The sequence below is a fragment of the Notamacropus eugenii genome, chromosome 2 (assembly GCF_028372415.1).
Source record: "Notamacropus eugenii isolate mMacEug1 chromosome 2, mMacEug1.pri_v2, whole genome shotgun sequence".
In the NCBI taxonomy this organism is placed as follows: domain Eukaryota; kingdom Metazoa; phylum Chordata; class Mammalia; order Diprotodontia; family Macropodidae; genus Notamacropus; species Notamacropus eugenii.
In genome coordinates this window covers 296348475-296364668 of record NC_092873.1, presented here as the reverse complement: position 1 = coordinate 296364668, position 16194 = coordinate 296348475, and the positions used below count along the sequence as shown (strand labels likewise).

Here is a 16194-nt window from a genome sequence, read left to right as displayed (position 1 = left end):
CTTGTTTTGTTTGTTTATTTTACTTTGTTTTTGCAAAGCAACTTCCAGGGCTCAGTATAGATTCATTATTGTCTTTTCTGGGAGTCTATTAATAGGATTAAAGGGGAGTCTTAGAAGAAATTAGACAAACCTATCAATTCTGAAAGTCTTTCATTTAGTGTGTTTGAGGGACGGCCATGTGGGATTAAATGGAGACATCCAAGGAACATAGTATAGGAGGTAGGAATGATAAGAGAAGGATGCTAGGGGAACTTGCTTGTCCCCAAGGTTCAAGTCAAGGCTGACACCTCCAACACAATCGTGGGAAAGGCTCCCTAGATCTTACCATCACTACTACCTGGCTAATTGATCTTCTTGCCTCATCCAATCCAACGTCCACATAGCTGCCTAAGTAGTTTTTTTAGAGCATCTTTGTTGTTGTTCAGTCATTTCAGAAGTGTCCAATTCTTTGTGACCTCATTTGGAGTTTTCTTGGTAAAGATACTGCAATGGTTTGTTATTTCCTTCAGCTCATTTTACAGATGAGGAAACTGAGGCAGACAGGGTTAAGTGACTTGCCCAGGGTCCCACAGCTAGTAAGTGTCTGAGGCCAGATTTGAATTTAGGATGATGAGTCTTCCTGACTTCAAGGCCAGTGCTCTATGCCCTATGGCGCCACCTAGCTGCCCTTCCAAAAGTAAAGTAAAGTGCTGACCCCACTATGTCACCCCACTAATCAGGAAACTCCAGGGATTCTCTTACCCCCAGGATCATATATAAAGTGCCATTGAGCATCTATAGCTCTTTGCAACCTGATTCCTACCTACCTTTCCAGTCATTTTTACATGTTACTCCTCTCCAGCTCAGTGTTCTTCATACAGGGTCCTCTGTTTCCTGTCTCCATGCATTTGCACTGGCTGTTCCTCATGGCCCTTGTTCACTTCTGCCTCTTGAAAACCCTGGTTTCTTTCAAGATTGACTTCAAACACCACCTGCTAAGGGAAGCCTTTGTTGCTTCCTTTAGGGTTACCTTGTATCTACTTATCTCGTAAGTCCTTGGTATAATAGTGCTCAATAAATCCATGTGGTAGTGACACTTGCAACAGTAGCAGCAGAAGTAGCAATAATAGTAACAGTAGTAGTAGCAGCAACAGTAATAGTCGTAGTAACAGTCACAGCTGCAGCAACAGTAACATCTGTAACAGCAGCACTGGCTGCAGCTCTTCTTGATGCTCCACTGCTGCCAATGCAGCCTAAGCTGTGATCAGCTTTTTGGTGGGGAAGAATGAATGTTGTTTATATATTTGCTTATACTTTTAGAATGATAAAAATTGCTTAGAATCCACATTTGATCTTCCCAACAACCCTGGAAGTTGATTAAATAGGACAGGCAGCAGGATCCCTGTCTTTAAAGGTAGAGTAGTTTCACGTCTTGTCATTTCTACACTCTGCTCTGAGCTGAGAGGGGTAGGTAGGAGGGTGTGGTGACAGAGGAGGCCATCCCTTTGGTCACTTTGTTACCGTGTCATTAAGCACTGACTATAGAGGGATGGTGATGGTGTCTCTCAAGTTCAGCTGTGTCCTGGAGATTCTTCAAGAAAACTTTTTGATTTAATGGAAATAGTGACCCCAAGCTGCTAGGTAGTACATGGATAAAAGGCCTGAACTCAGGAAGAGAATTCAAATCTGGCCTCAGACACTTCCTACCTGGGCAAGTCACTTACCCTATTGGCCTCAGTTTCCTCATCTGTCAAGTGAGCTGGAAAAGAAAATGGCAATTCACTCCAGTATCTCTGCCAAGGAAACCCCAAATGAAGAGTTGAACAAGACTGAAAAGTGACTCACCAACAACAAAAAGTGATCCCACCTTATAGTTATCTCATGTTTTTTAGCCACCCTTGAACAGAGAGCAAGGAGTGCCGGTATCCTCAGAACTAAGCGATGAGCTGTAAGACTCCAGCTGTGTCATTCATCACTGTGGCATATGTGACATTGCTGGGAACTGTACAGACTGAAATCTAAAGTGACAGTGTCTAGTCACCAGGCTTGCAGCTGCTTTGGAAACCTTAAAGGGATATGTGATTATGATAGCTAGCATCTATACAGCATTTTAAGGTTTGCAATGGACTTTGTGTTTGTTAATTTACTTGGTCATCACCACCTCATAAGTAGATGCTGTTATTTTTCCCATTTTACAGGTGAGGAAACTGAGGCAGAAGAGAGGTGAAAGTGACATAATAGTAGCGAATACTTATATAGTATGTGTTAGGTTGTGTGCTTTACAATTATTATCTTGATACTCACTACAGCCCTGCAATATAGGTACTTGTTATTATCCCCATTTTACAGTTGAGGAAACTGAGGCAAATATAGGTTAAGGCATTTGCTGTCTAGTAAGTGTCATAGGCAAGATTTGAATTCAAATATATATGTATATTTACATATATGTTTGTATTTATTCATAAATAATAGACAGTTATAATTAAAGAAGTATATTTCCTAATTCATGACTGAAGGGGAAGAGATTCATTTGAACCAGTATCATTTAATTAGTCAATTAATGGTGATATTGAGTTAATAACCATAATAGTGCTATTAACTGAGACATATATACTTTTGCAAAATTCTTTGAGCCTCACAACATCCTTGTGCAAGAAGTTCTACATGTATAGGTAGAATTTTAATATTTTTATTCATGTATTTTGTTTTTATCTCACTTTCAATATCCCTTTTCTCTTTTCTACCCAATGAGCCATCCCTTTTAATGAAGAAAAGGGGAGGGGGAGCAGTTCAGCCAAGTTAAATAACACATCAACCCCAAGGCAGAGAGAGAGAGAGAGAGAGTGTGTTTGCGTGTGCACATGCACACTCTTTTCTGCCCATAGACGCATACTTTCCAGAGAGGAAAGTACATTTTCTCATCTCTTGAGAACAGAATTGGTCTTTATAATTACATAGCATCAGTTTCAGGATTTTTGTTGTTGTTGTTCTTTCCATTTACATAGTCATAGTCATCATGTAAATTGTTTTCCTGGTTCTTCTTACTTCAGGATGCAGCACTTCAGACAGATCTTCCAGTTCTTCTCTGAACTAACTCTTCATCAGTATCATCTCTCACAGTTCAGCAATATTCCATTATATTCATTTACTAGTTTGTAAAGTTATTTACGAACTAATTTATTTACAAATAACATTTACAAAGTTATTTATTATTATCCCTCTTCTAGAGATGTGGGAACTGAGGCTCAAATAGATTACTTTCCCATGGCGACACAACTATTAAGTGTCAGAATTCGGATTTGAACCCCTAACCCCCCGTGTAGTTAATATTCTCTCCCCTTTGTCATGCTACCTCTTCTCATAAGGAAGGAGAAAGGAGATGAAAGCTGCAGTCTAGGATGGGGATTTAAGAAGAGGGAATGAAGGGACAGAGGCTTTGGGGGACAGGGCAGGTTAAGAATGAAGTCAAAGCTGCTTTTAATAATCAGTTAGTGTACTTAAAAAAAAAAACCTTAGGGTTTGAGACCTGCACACTCTGCCTCAGTGGATGTCCCACAGCCAGCCTTTAATGCTTAACTCAAGGCTCTCTTGCTTGAGATTTGAGGGGAAAGTGAGAAGTAATTAGAATTATCTGGTGGAGGAGAAAGAGAGGATTCTACAGTTAAAGGGACTTTAGAGATCTCTTCATCCAACACCTTTATCTTACAGATGAGGAAACTGAGGCTTGAGAAGTAAAGCACCTTACCCCTGGCATCACCCAGCTGGTGGGCAGTATGTGATAAAGCTGAGATTTGAACCCATGGCCTCTTAACTCCAAATGCAATGCTCTTTCAAGTACCACTCTCAGAAAGTGAGATGAAAAAAACTAAGATTGGTTTATGTCCCAGAAGCAGAGGCTAGTGAGAATGCCAAAAGGGAGAAGGCAAGGCAGTAAGTATTGGCAAAAACATCAGAGGAATCCAGTAGGGTGTGAGAACTGAGGGGAGAGAGGGAGAGCATTGAAGCTAGCTAGGAGGAGACCCGTGAGGACCAGAGGGGAAGCTAAGTTACAATGGAATGGTGCAGGCAGACACCGCATTGCAAGGGATCAAAGATGGGATGTGAAGAGGGAATAAAGGTATATAGTAAGTAGAGAAAGAATGTTCAAGGACTTGATTTGTGAATGGGAGAAAGCAATTCCAGGTTGCAGGTTAGCTGGAGGGAACAGCGAGGTCAGAGGTTGGCTTTGTCAGAATTGGGAGGATCTGATGTATAAAAGCCAGAAGCTTTAAAATGGGCACCGTATGCTTTCCAACAGCATCGGAAGAACTAAGTGAGGTGGAGGAGGGTGGTTTAGATGGTTAATATAAAGCAAAAAGTTTCATTATTTTTAAGCTCACTGGGTTTTCTTTCCCCTCTCTCAAATAATAATAAGGAAGCTTACGAACAATTAGAATTTGGCACTGGAGATTTAAAGTACATTATTTGGCTCTGCCAATACTCTGCAGAACTTGCCTTGGGGCACTCGAAGATTATTTGACCTGCTTGCTCTAGCTTCCTAATCAGTCTGTTTATCGCTGTTTGCCTTCCAGAGATGGGGTCTGTGTTGTCCACCAATTATCAAGTGTTCTTGTCATGGGTAATGTTTCAAAAGTACCCTGTGGACTCCAGGGGCAGTATGTTGGGGAGGTAATCTTTAGTGTGTATAAATAGTAGCTGGTATGCTTAAGCTCATTACCGAGTCAGGTGCTGCATTTGGGTTTGGATGGACTTCGAAGGCATGTTCCCTGCTGATCCTAAGTCTGGAGCAGCTGAAGTAGAACCTTCTCAGGCTTATAGCCAGAAATGCTCTTTGATTCCATACACCTTGCCTACTCCCTGGAGAGGAGGAAAGGGGGGGGGGGGAGGGTTCATCATCATCAAAAAGCATTTAATTGCTTACAGTGTACCAGGTACTGGGAATACCCCTCAAAAGGGCAAAAAAACCAGCTTCTGCCCTCAAGGAGTTAAAAATGAGATAATATAACATGCAGACAACTGTGTGAATATAGGGACTCTACAGGGTATGTATTTCAGAAGGGTGAGGAGGACCAGGAAAGGCCTTTTACAGAAGGTGGGGTTTGAGCTGAGACTTGAAGGATGCCAGAGAAGATAAGGAGAAGAAGAACATGCATTCCAGTCATGGGGGACAGCCAGTAGAAAGGCATGAGGACAAGGAGGGGCTGTCATAGTCAGGGAAACACCAAGACATCTCATGTTACTTATGGTAGACTATGTGAAGGGGATTGACTTCCAAGAAAACAGAGATTGTTATTTGTTCTTCATTCTTGAAGAAGACCATGACACCAGGGAGGTGATGCCACGACAAGCAAGTGAATTGGATTTAAGTGAGGGAGGGCCAGCCTCATAATAGAAAGGTATGAAAGGGCTAGGCTGTGAAGCTTTTAAAGACAAACTGAGGATTTTGCATTTGATTCTAGAGGTAATAGGGAACCATTGGAGTTAATTTAGTAGTGAGGGAAGGTTGTGATCTGGGAAAAACTGTGTTCCTTGGGTCATCCCTGGTAGATTTGTGGACTGGGAGTGTCCAAAGATTCAGAGGGCAAAATTTGTCCTCTAATCACACACCTTGCCCCCAACTGTCCCCAACCCTTTGCAGTCTTTTTGTGCCCTTATTAGTTACTCACTTTGCCCAAGCTGTCCTGCTTGACTCTCATGGTGAAAATAGCCTTTATTGGGGTTGTGGGAAGATAGGTATACTAGTGCATTGTTGGCGGAGATAAAATGACTAAAATGTCTGTACTTTTTGAGCCAGAGATTATACTATTAGGCTTATACCTCCGGGAGATTATTAGTAAAAAGAAAATCCTTGTATAGACCAAAATATTTATATTATAAATATTTATAAATCACTTTTTGTGACAGCAAGAAACAAAGTAGATGTTTGTTGACTAGTGAATGACTGAACATATTGTGGTACATGAATATAATGGAAGATTATCATATTGCTGCATGTTGCTGTAAGGAGCAACAGAGAAGCGTCAGAAGATTTGAACTGATACAGAATGAAGTAAGTAGAGCCAAGCAAATGAGTATATACAATGAAAATGCAAATAACAAACCACAAAACAATTGAAAGTGGATATTGCAAAATTATAAAGGAAAAGCATAGACCCAAAGAAGAGATATGAGAATACTCCTTCCTTAATTCCAGGCTTGAGGAATCCAAAGGACCACACTTAAGGAGCTAGAGGGCCACATGTGACCTTGAGGCCACAGGCTCCACACCCTTGCTAGAAAATTGTATTTATTTTCAGATTTTTCTCAAGGTACTGATTAGTTTTACTAATTGCTTCTTTGTCTTTTAAAAAAATATTCTTTTGTTATGTGGGATGGCTCTCTTGGAGAGATTAGGACTGCAAGAAGAAACTTAGGTAATGCAAAAACGAAAGATACAATTTAAAAAAAAAAAAGAAAAGAGAAAAGAAAGTGAAATCTATGGGGGTTATGTTTGTGTGACCCTACCTGTTTACGGGGCCAGAATCAATTCTGCTAGCCATATTCAATAAAGCAAGTATTTGGTAAGTTACTGGTATGTTCCAGGTACTGGGGATAAAAATACAAAAAGGTGAAGTGATTTTTATTCTCAAGTAGCTTATATTCCATTGGAAAGGCCATGTACATGAGGGAAGGAGGAGGTAAGGAAACAAACAAGTACCTACTATGTGCCAAGCACAGTGCTATGGGCGTTAAAAATATTATGTGATTAAATACCTCACTGGGAGGTGGGAGGTGCTATTATTAGACCCATTTTATAAATAGGGAAACTGAGGTAAACAGGTTAAGTGACTTGCCCAGGGTTACACAGCTAGTAATTGTCTGAGAGTAGATTTGTACTCAGGTCTTCCCGATTCTTTGTAGGGCCAGTGCTATATCTGCCATGTGCCTTTAGGTATGGTGCTAGCCATTCGGCGAATCAGGACAGGCATCATGTAGGTTGTCTTGAAGAAAGTGAAAGGTTATTTAAGGCAGAGGTAAGGGGGAAGTACATTCCACCTAGGGGGCAGAGCAAGTACAAAGATGCAAATAAACGAGATGGACAGTCCTGTGAGCAACTTGGCTAAACTCTATAGAGAGTGGGAAGGGAAGTTACGCATAGAACTCTAGTTTGAATGAAGGGTTTACAAACCCAGTAGGGAGGTTTATATTTGTTCCTAGAAATAGTAGGAACATACTTATGGAAGCTTATGGAGCAGAGGAATGATGTAGTCCATTCTGACTTAAAGAAAATCATTCTGTATAGATGATGGACTACAGGGGAGAGAGGCTTGAATCCCAGAGACCAATTAGAAAGCTGTTGAAATTGTTTGGGGGCATCATTATGAGGTTCTAAACTCAAGAAGGAGCTGTGTCAGTAAAGAAAAAAGAGTCAGATGTCTGAGATATCTAATGGAGAGAGAAACAGCAGGATTTGGTGATTGATTGGATGTGATGCAGGAAGGAGAGGGGAGAGTTGAATATAACATAATGAGATTAGGAAACAGAAAGAGCAGCTTTGCTTTGGACAAAAATAAGGAAGTTTGGTAAAGGGGTGGGCTCGGGGGGAAAGATACTGAGTTCTGTTTTGGACTGGAGAGTTTGAGATGTCTCGGGGCGTATCTGTTATGAAATGCCTACATTTAGTCTGTTTGAGGCTCACCTAGCTCATCTGCAGAATGTGTATATAATCCTTGAACTGCTTAACTTGTGGGATTATGGTTCTAGCTTGGATATGGGACAATGCTTATAAAGAGCTCTGAGGCAGTTTTGAATGGGCTGCTTTTGTAACGCAAAGAACCAAAGGTAAGTAGGAAAATCTCCGAATGGCAGGAGAAATAAAAAAATTAGAAAAATACATGCTTTAAAGGGAGGACTCTTATTTACAAGGAGGCAGGGTGGAAAGAGTCCTGCATATGCATTCAGTGATTCTGCCACCCACCGCTTAAGGACCTTGGACAAGTCACTTAACTTCTGTGACCTTCGATGAGGTGATGGGACCAGATAAACTCTTGGGCCCCTTTCAGCTCCAAATCAGTGAACTGGTGTTTTCTTTTGAGCCCCAAATTCTGGAAGGAATGTAGTACAGAAGGAGGGGGAATGACTAAACTGGTCTAGGGGAGGCTTTGCCTCACGGATACTGGTTTAAATGTTGTGATTTAGATGGCAGCCTGACAGTAGCTGTTAAGCGTTTGTTCAGTTGGCTGTATCAATTTTTCCCTGGTTGTCAGTTCATTGGAGTTTGTGGCGGGTGGCTGAATTCCAGCCCTCAAGATTTACGTTTGAATGCAGTGGCTTATGGTGGGCAGCCATTCACAAGAACTCTGGCCCAGTGCCCTTTGTGGGCCAGCAGAAGGAGGAGAAATAAACAATGCCTCCCTGGGTGGCATTGGAAAAGGGAGGGAAGGATGGATTTGAGAATACAAAGAGAAGCCCCATTAAGATCTTCTTTGCTGATTATGGGAGGGGAGGCTTAATGTGTAGACTCTTTGGGAGATTTCTAAGAAGCAACTTGTTTTTCTTTTGACTTCTGGACCCTTAACCCCTCACCATTGCTCCAATTCATCAGTCCCCCTTCTGGTTTTACTTGGTTCGCTATCTAGCACTGACGCCTTGGTCAACCATTTTAACAGCATTCCCCTAAACATGCTAGAATTCCTCCCAACCCTGTCCCACCCCCCTGCTCACCATAGCCAGGATGCACATCTTTATCTTTCAGGAATTTGTTTTCTCTACTAGTCTTCCTAGGATGATGTACATCTCCAAGCATTTTCCTTCTGTGACTGGCACTGTTCTAGGCCCTGGGGATACACGTTCCAAAAACTAAACATTTCCTTCCCCCTTATTTATTACTTGTGGAAGGGATCCCAAAAGATTAGGAAAGATTGGATATATGCCAATAAATACAAAATTATGGGATGGAGAAGGAAAGGAGGGAAGGAAGATGGATCCATTTCACCAGAGGTTGGCAGTGTCTTGGAATGTTCCATCCCTCCTTGTCTCAATACCTTGTCTTCCCTGATTTCCTTCCAGACTTACTGAAATGCCATGTTCTGCAAGAAACCTTTCTGAGTATATCATCCCCCTCCCCTGTCACCTCACTGCTAGTGCCTACCTCCCATTCATACTGGGCATCTTGTATGTATATGTTCATTTTGTTCATTTGCTTGTTGTTTTTCTCCATTAGAACATAAGTGCCTTGAGGACAGAAACTGTGGTGGGTTTTTTTTTGCCTTTCTTTATATCTCCAGCACCTAGTATAGTATTTGGCACAGAGTAAATGATAAATGCTTATTGATTGATTGAACTGAGGAAAACAGGGAAGTCCTCTTGGAGAAGGTGGACACTTGAATTAAACTTTGAAAGAAACAATGGTAATAAAAGAGCGAGAGTTCACAGATTTGTCTGGTTAGAGCTAGAATGGATCCCAGAAGCCATTTTGTCCAACCTCCTAATTTTACACATGAGGAAATGGAGGCCCACAGTTGTTATTAGACTTGGCCAAGGGTAAGCTCCTGGAGCCTGGGCCCTTTCTACTATACAGCACATACTATGCTTATCTATCCTTCTTAGAGATAGGGACTGGTTGATAATGTGTGGAGAAAGGAACTCCTGGCAGAGAAAACTCTCTCCACCAACTCCTGTGGATACCTTCTCTGCAGCTGAGTCCTAGAGAGCTCCCTAAGGCATTTTGAGATTGAATGGCTAGCCTAGAGTAAGTATAGACCGTATGGGTTAGAGGTGGGTCTCCAACAAGGTCTTCTGAGGCAGTCTCTCTTTAGCATCATGCTTCTGCCATTCTTATTGCTTCCATATGAATTTTTCTGATACATGAGTCAGATCACAACATTTCCCTCCTGCAAATCCACTCATTGACCTAACCCCTCCCCAAACCCCCCCCTTTGCCTTCAAATTAATGTCCAGATCCTTTAGCCTAACATTCAACGCTTTCTACAATCTGATATCAAACTACCTTTAGAGGCTAATCTAATATGATACCCTCTTTCTAAAAGGGCAGATAGATGGTGCAATGGATGGAGCACTGGGCTTTGGAACCAGGAATATTCAACTTCATGGGTTCAACTTTGGCCTCAGATACTTCCTAGTTATGTGACCCTGGGCAAGTCACTTAACTCTGTTTGCCTCAGTTTCCTCATCTGTAAAATGAGCTGGAGAAGGAAATGGCAAACTGTTTCAGTATCTTTACCAAGAAAACCCTCAAATGGGGTCACAAAGAGTTGGACATGACTGAACACAAGTCAACAACACTCCCCTTTTAAGTACCTAGTAGTTCAAATGAGATGATTTACTGTTCCTTCCACATGTATCCCATGTTTGCTTGCCGGTGTGCCTTTACTCATCCTGTTTCCAATGCCCAGAATGCCACACCCTTTCCTCTGCTACATCTCTGAGTATTCAAATCCTGCCTATCCTTGGATCTCTTTAAAAATGCTATCTCTTCCCTGACGTTCCTCCTCCGACAGTTCCCCACCCTAACTAGATTTGATCTTCCCATTACCTAATTTGTCCAGTCATTTTTCAGTCATGTGTGACTCTCCGTGACCCTTTTGGGGTTTCCTTGGCAAAGATCCTGGAGTGATTTGCCTTGTCCTTCTCCAGTTTCCCTCCCTAGTTTCCCACACCTTTGTTAGATATTCAAGCATTCTGGCAGATGTCATTATTTGTGTTCAGGTTATCACCTCCTTGTCTTGTCCTCCTTGTGTGCTCTCTCCCTACTGACCTCTGTCTCCTGGCTTCCTTGACCTCCTTTAAGACTCAGTTCAAATCCCACCTTCTGCCAGAAGTCTTTCACAGAATCTCCCCAGTGAGATTACCATTTCCCCCCCACCCCCGCCCAGTACACTGTACTATATATATCTTGTATGTGCATAATTATTTATGCTGTTCCCCCTCCTGGAATGTGAGCTCCTTGCGGGCAGGGACTAAATTTTTGCCTTTCTGTGTATCACAGCCCTTCCCACAATGCCTGGCACATGATAAACACTTAATAAATGCTTGCTGACTGACTTGATTAAATAAAAGCAGTAAGCATGTTTTTATTCATTATATAATAGCCTTCACTTTAAAATAGGGAACCTGGTAAATATTTTCTTCTTTTTATATGGATTTGTGTAATCAATTTAATTTCTTTTCATTTTGGGAGTATTGTTGTACTTTGGTGCTTATCGACAACTTTTCCACACCTATATTAATCCTGCTTACAAACAATTAAAGTAATTATTCCTAAGGGTTAGACAGTTAAAGGCCACAGAGACATGGTCTTGTAATGTGAAATCACTATATATGTAAAATAGGGATGCTACCTTACCAGAGTGAGTTTTAATTAATATTTATAAATCACAGGAGCTGGTAAGACATTTAAACTGCAATTATGACTACTGTCAGATGAGCAATAAACTCTTTGAACAGTGTGGCCCATTTTGCATTTTGGTCTGATGTCTCTCTCTCTTTTTCTCTGTGTCTAGGTGTGGTGTCAGCACAGAGACAAGTCACCGTCCAAGAGGGACCACTTTATCGCACGGAGGGCTCCCACATCACCATTTGGTGTAATGTCAGTGGCTTTCAGGGACCCTCTGAGCAGAATTTCCAGTGGTCCATTTACCTGCCATCTGCACCCGAACGGGAGGTGCAAATCGTCAGCACCATTGACTCTTCCTTCCCTTACGCTATCTATACCCAGAGAGTACGGAGTGGGAAGATCTATGTGGAGAGAATCCAAGGCAATTCAGCCTTACTGCATATCACAGAATTGCAGGCCCGGGATGCTGGGGAGTATGAATGCCACACCCCCAACACAGATGAGAGATACTTTGGAAGCTATAGTGCCAAGATGAACCTCATAGGTAAAGGAGCCAGTGTTTTTTAAAAAGGGGAGCATGCCAGAAACTGGGGGGGTTTTTTGCTTTCCGTTGCTCTTTCCCTTTCTATAATAGACTTTTATTTTGTATTGTTTATTCCATTTATTAAAAATCACCATTACCAAAAACCACAGTCTCTCCCCGATTCTCCAGCCTTGCTTTCCTTACTGTTTACCTGTATAAAAAACTGCACTGCATAGTACTCACAGGACATGAGATTTAGAGTAAGGAGGACCATTACAGATCATTTTGCCCAATCCCCTTATGTTATAGAAAAGGAAATTGATGCTCAGAGAGGGTGCAGTAATTTGCTTGAGTTCACACAGAAGCAGCAGAGCTAAGATTTGAACTCAGCTCTGTTGACCCCAAATTGAGTGCTCTTTTCACTAGATCAAACTCCTCTAAAGAAAGTATTTGAGTTTGATTTGCACATTATAGGTAGAGCAGTGGATGGAGCACCAGGCCTCAGACATTAGCTGTGTGACCCTGGGCAAGTCACTTAACTCTGTTTGCCTCAGTTTCCTCATATGTCCAATGGACTAGAGAAGGAAATGCAAACCACTCTAATAGCTTTGCCAAGAAAACCCCAAGTGAAAGAGTCACCTCATGAAGAGTTAGAAGTGACTGAACAACAAGAGAAAGAGTTGAAACGTAAAAGGAGCCCCCTACCAGGTGTCAAGTGCTTTGGAGGAGAATAAAATACAGTCTGATGGAGTCCTGTGTCTGTCATGGGAAGGGTGTTGGGATGGGGGAAAGAATAACAGGATTAGATGAGAAAAGCCAATCACAACCTCAAGGAGATTGCAGTCTGGCAGTGGGATAGATCGCCACACAGATAGCTGTAATACACAGCCAGTGCGTTCTTCAGTCTGCAGGGCATCACATGAAATATAAAGGAGAAAGACCCAGGGAATGTGAGAAGGCTTGCTGGAGGAAGTGTGGACTTTAAAGGATGAGTAGGAATTCAAAAAAGTGGAGAAGGAAAGGACATTCCAGATATAAGGATCTGCCTGAGCAAAGTGAAGCAGGATTTTGCTCCAACTCAGTGAAAAGAAATTATAACAAGTAGATATAGGGACTTAATGCTGGGGGAACTAAAAAAGTAGAGCAGGGGTGGGGAACCTGCTGCCTCAAGGTCACATGTGGCCCTCTAGGTCCTCAAGTGCAGCCCTTTGACTGAATCCAAAGAAATGTGTTCTGTGAAGTTTAGATTCAGTCGGAGGGTTGCGCTTGAGGATCTAGAGGGCCCCAGGTGACCTAGAGGTCACAGATTCTCCACCCCTAGAGTAGAAGGAAGGAGCCAGGGTGAGATGAAGTTTATAAAATTTCTTGGGGAAGGGTGGGAAGGCTTTCAGCAACTGTAGAACTTCAGAGAGCATTCCAAAATGAATGGGAAGCTGTTAGAGTGGAGAAAGGATGAAGTCAATGTGGTAGCAGCTCTTTATTTAAATACTGAGAGCCTTTCCCAAGTCTTGTAGCTCCATGTACAAGAAATGGCAAACCAGCTGCTTTCTTGGCGGAGATGCTTGATAAAGGATGGTAGGAGTGGGAGGAAGAAGGGGGTGGAAATCTGGAAATTCGATGGATGGCATTGGTCACAGTGTTTGTGTGCTGCCAATGCAAATGGATTAAAAATAACTGGGTTGTTGAGTGTTCTTCTGTCATTGAGCCAATAATGTGCAAATCTTCTTTTCAAATTCTTATTAATTTAATTGGGCAGAATTGTTCACAGTTCTTAGTTGACACAACTCACTATCTTTTGTTTACTTTTATTCCTCTAGAGGCCCTGTACCCCAGCAGGCGGCCTTTTCAACCAAAATAGTAATTACTCCCTCCTCCTCCCCATCCTGCAAAGACTGTACTACAAATACATCGAGATGGTCTGAAGATCTGGGGCTGGAGAGCAAAGAATTCTGGGGATTTGGGATAGGGTTATCACCACTCATGAGCTACGTGGTTATTGCACTGCAGTTGCCAACCAATGTGTGTGATTTACCAGCCTGATATATGAAAATTCACAGTTAGGCAGTAACTAAATTAGAAAATGATTATTCACATTACAATAGAATTCTTCCCTTTGCTGAAGAAAAAATGGCTTTAAGTTACTCTCTTAACATATTTTAAATATTTCTCTAGAGCTCATTAACCATTTAGCAAGAAAAGGAGGGTTGAACATGTTTTGGAGGAAGGATCAGTGAATATTAAAGTACCTACTATGTGTCAGGCACTGTGCCAGGAATTAGAGCTAGAGAAACAAAAATGAAACAGTCTATATCTGCAAGGAGTTCACGTTTTATCAGAGCAAGACAGTATGTATGTATACATTGTTGCCAAACCATTTCAGTCATGTCCAAATCTTCATGGCCCCGTTTGAGGTTTTCTTGGCAGAGACACTGGAGTGGTTTCCTTTTTCCTTCTCCAGCTCTTTTTACAGATGAGGAAACTGAGGCAAACAGGGTGAAGTGACTTACCCAGGGTCATGCAGCTAAGAAGTGTCTGAGGTCAGATTTGAATTCATGAAGTTGAATCTTCCTGGTTCCAAGCCCAGTGCTTTGCCCCATACATATACATATATACATATATACACACACACACACACACACACACACACACACACACACACATATATATAATATATATTATATAAATAAGAGCAAAATATATAAAAGTTACATTTTATGGGTCAGAAAAGCCTTCAGGTAAGTGTTGCTCACATTGAGTTTTGAAAAAATAAGGAATTTGCAGAGGTGTAGGTGAGAAGGGAATGCATTCCAAGCATGGAACACAGCCAGTACAAAAGCATGGAGACTAGAGACTGAGTGTCATCTGTGAAGAACAGCTAGAAGACCACTCTGACTGGACCATAGAGTAGGAAGAGAGCAATGCATAATAAGTTGTAAAGGTACTTTGGAGGGACTTAAAAACTAAACAGAGGAGCTTTTACTTAATACTCAAAGTAATAGGGAGCCATTTGAGTTTATTGAAGAGAGGAGCAACAGGATCCAACTTGCACCATCATTTTAGTATCTGGGAGTAAGGCTGGATTAGAGAAAAGAGAGTCTTCTGAGACAGGACACCTGTTAGGAGGCTGTTGCAATAGTCCAGGCCATAGTTAATGAGAGTCTGAAGTGGATGAGTGGTGACCTTGGGAATAGAGAAAAGGGGAGCAAAGCAAGAGGTAGAAGATAATGAAATGACAAGAGTTGCCAACTAATTGAATCCATAGGGTGAGGGAGGTTGGGGGGTCAAGGATAATGTCAAGGTTGTAAACGTGGGCAGCTTGGAAGAATGGTGGTGCCCTTGGCATAAGCAGAGAAGCTTTCAGGGTAGTGGAGGGAGAGGAGATTTGGGGGTAAAAGAATGAGCTCTGTTTGGGAGATGTTGAGTTTAAGGTGCCAGTGGGCACTGAGCATTAGATCTCTAGGACAGAGTGTGAATATAGCACTCAGGAGAGAGTCTTTGCCTTGCTTTATAAATTTTTAGAGTCCTTTGCAGAGATGATTCCTTTAGATCTATTAGGAACAATGAGGTCGCCAAGTAGAATGGTAGAGACAGAAGAGGGCACAGAACAGAACCTTGGGGTACACATGCAGTCGGGAGTCTTATATGGATAATGACCAAGGGAAGAGGAACCAATGAGAAGAGATCAGATTAGTAGAAAAGGAGCCAGGAGAGAGCAGTGTCATGAAAATCCAGAGTGGAATAATTATCTAGGAGAAGAGGGTGTTTGGTGATGTCGAATACATAAACTAGAAAGCTTCTGTGGAGGAGTTTCTACTGTTAGAAGAAATGAAAACATCTTTCGATGTAACATAAATCAAGAGGAGAACCTGGGCTGACTTTTAAAAATTTGTACTTACGCAACTTTTCAGGGAACCAATTTATTATGTAAAGTGACATACACTCATATTTTACGCAGAGAACTGTAAATTCCCAGAACATCAGACCCACCCATATGCATATTCATGCCAGGCATAAAAGCCCATTCCCATGCCAACAGAAAAGATTTTTGAAGTATCTGTATCAGAGCTCCTTCCCCCAGCCCTCCCTTCCATTAGCTCAGATAATTGAAATTTGACCATTTGTCTGGGATGCTGTAAAGGGGGAAGGGACTCCTCCATTGTTGAAGAGGAAGGGAGCAAGCATTTATTTAGAGCTTACTATGTGCTAAGCACTTAAAAATAATATTTCACTAGATTGGGCTGTAAATTCTCTTCTTACTCTAAAATTCTTTGATTTTTATAATTTTATTTTGATCCTTTTTGCCTTTATGTGTCTAGTGACTGGCACATAGTAGGTATTTAGTAAACATTGGTTGGTT

At 41.7% G+C, this 16194-nt stretch overlaps 1 protein-coding gene across 3 annotated transcripts in view; it reads left to right on the top strand.

Moving 5' to 3' along the window:
• IGSF3 (immunoglobulin superfamily member 3) overlaps positions 1–16194 on the top strand; it is a 131166-nt gene that overhangs the window by 63600 nt on the left and 51372 nt on the right. For all 3 annotated transcript variants that reach the window (XM_072644462.1, XM_072644464.1, XM_072644463.1), the window contains exon 3: positions 11481–11858. In XM_072644462.1, the coding sequence (XP_072500563.1) occupies positions 11481–11858 (378 nt within the window). The remainder of the gene's footprint in view (positions 1–11480; positions 11859–16194) is intronic.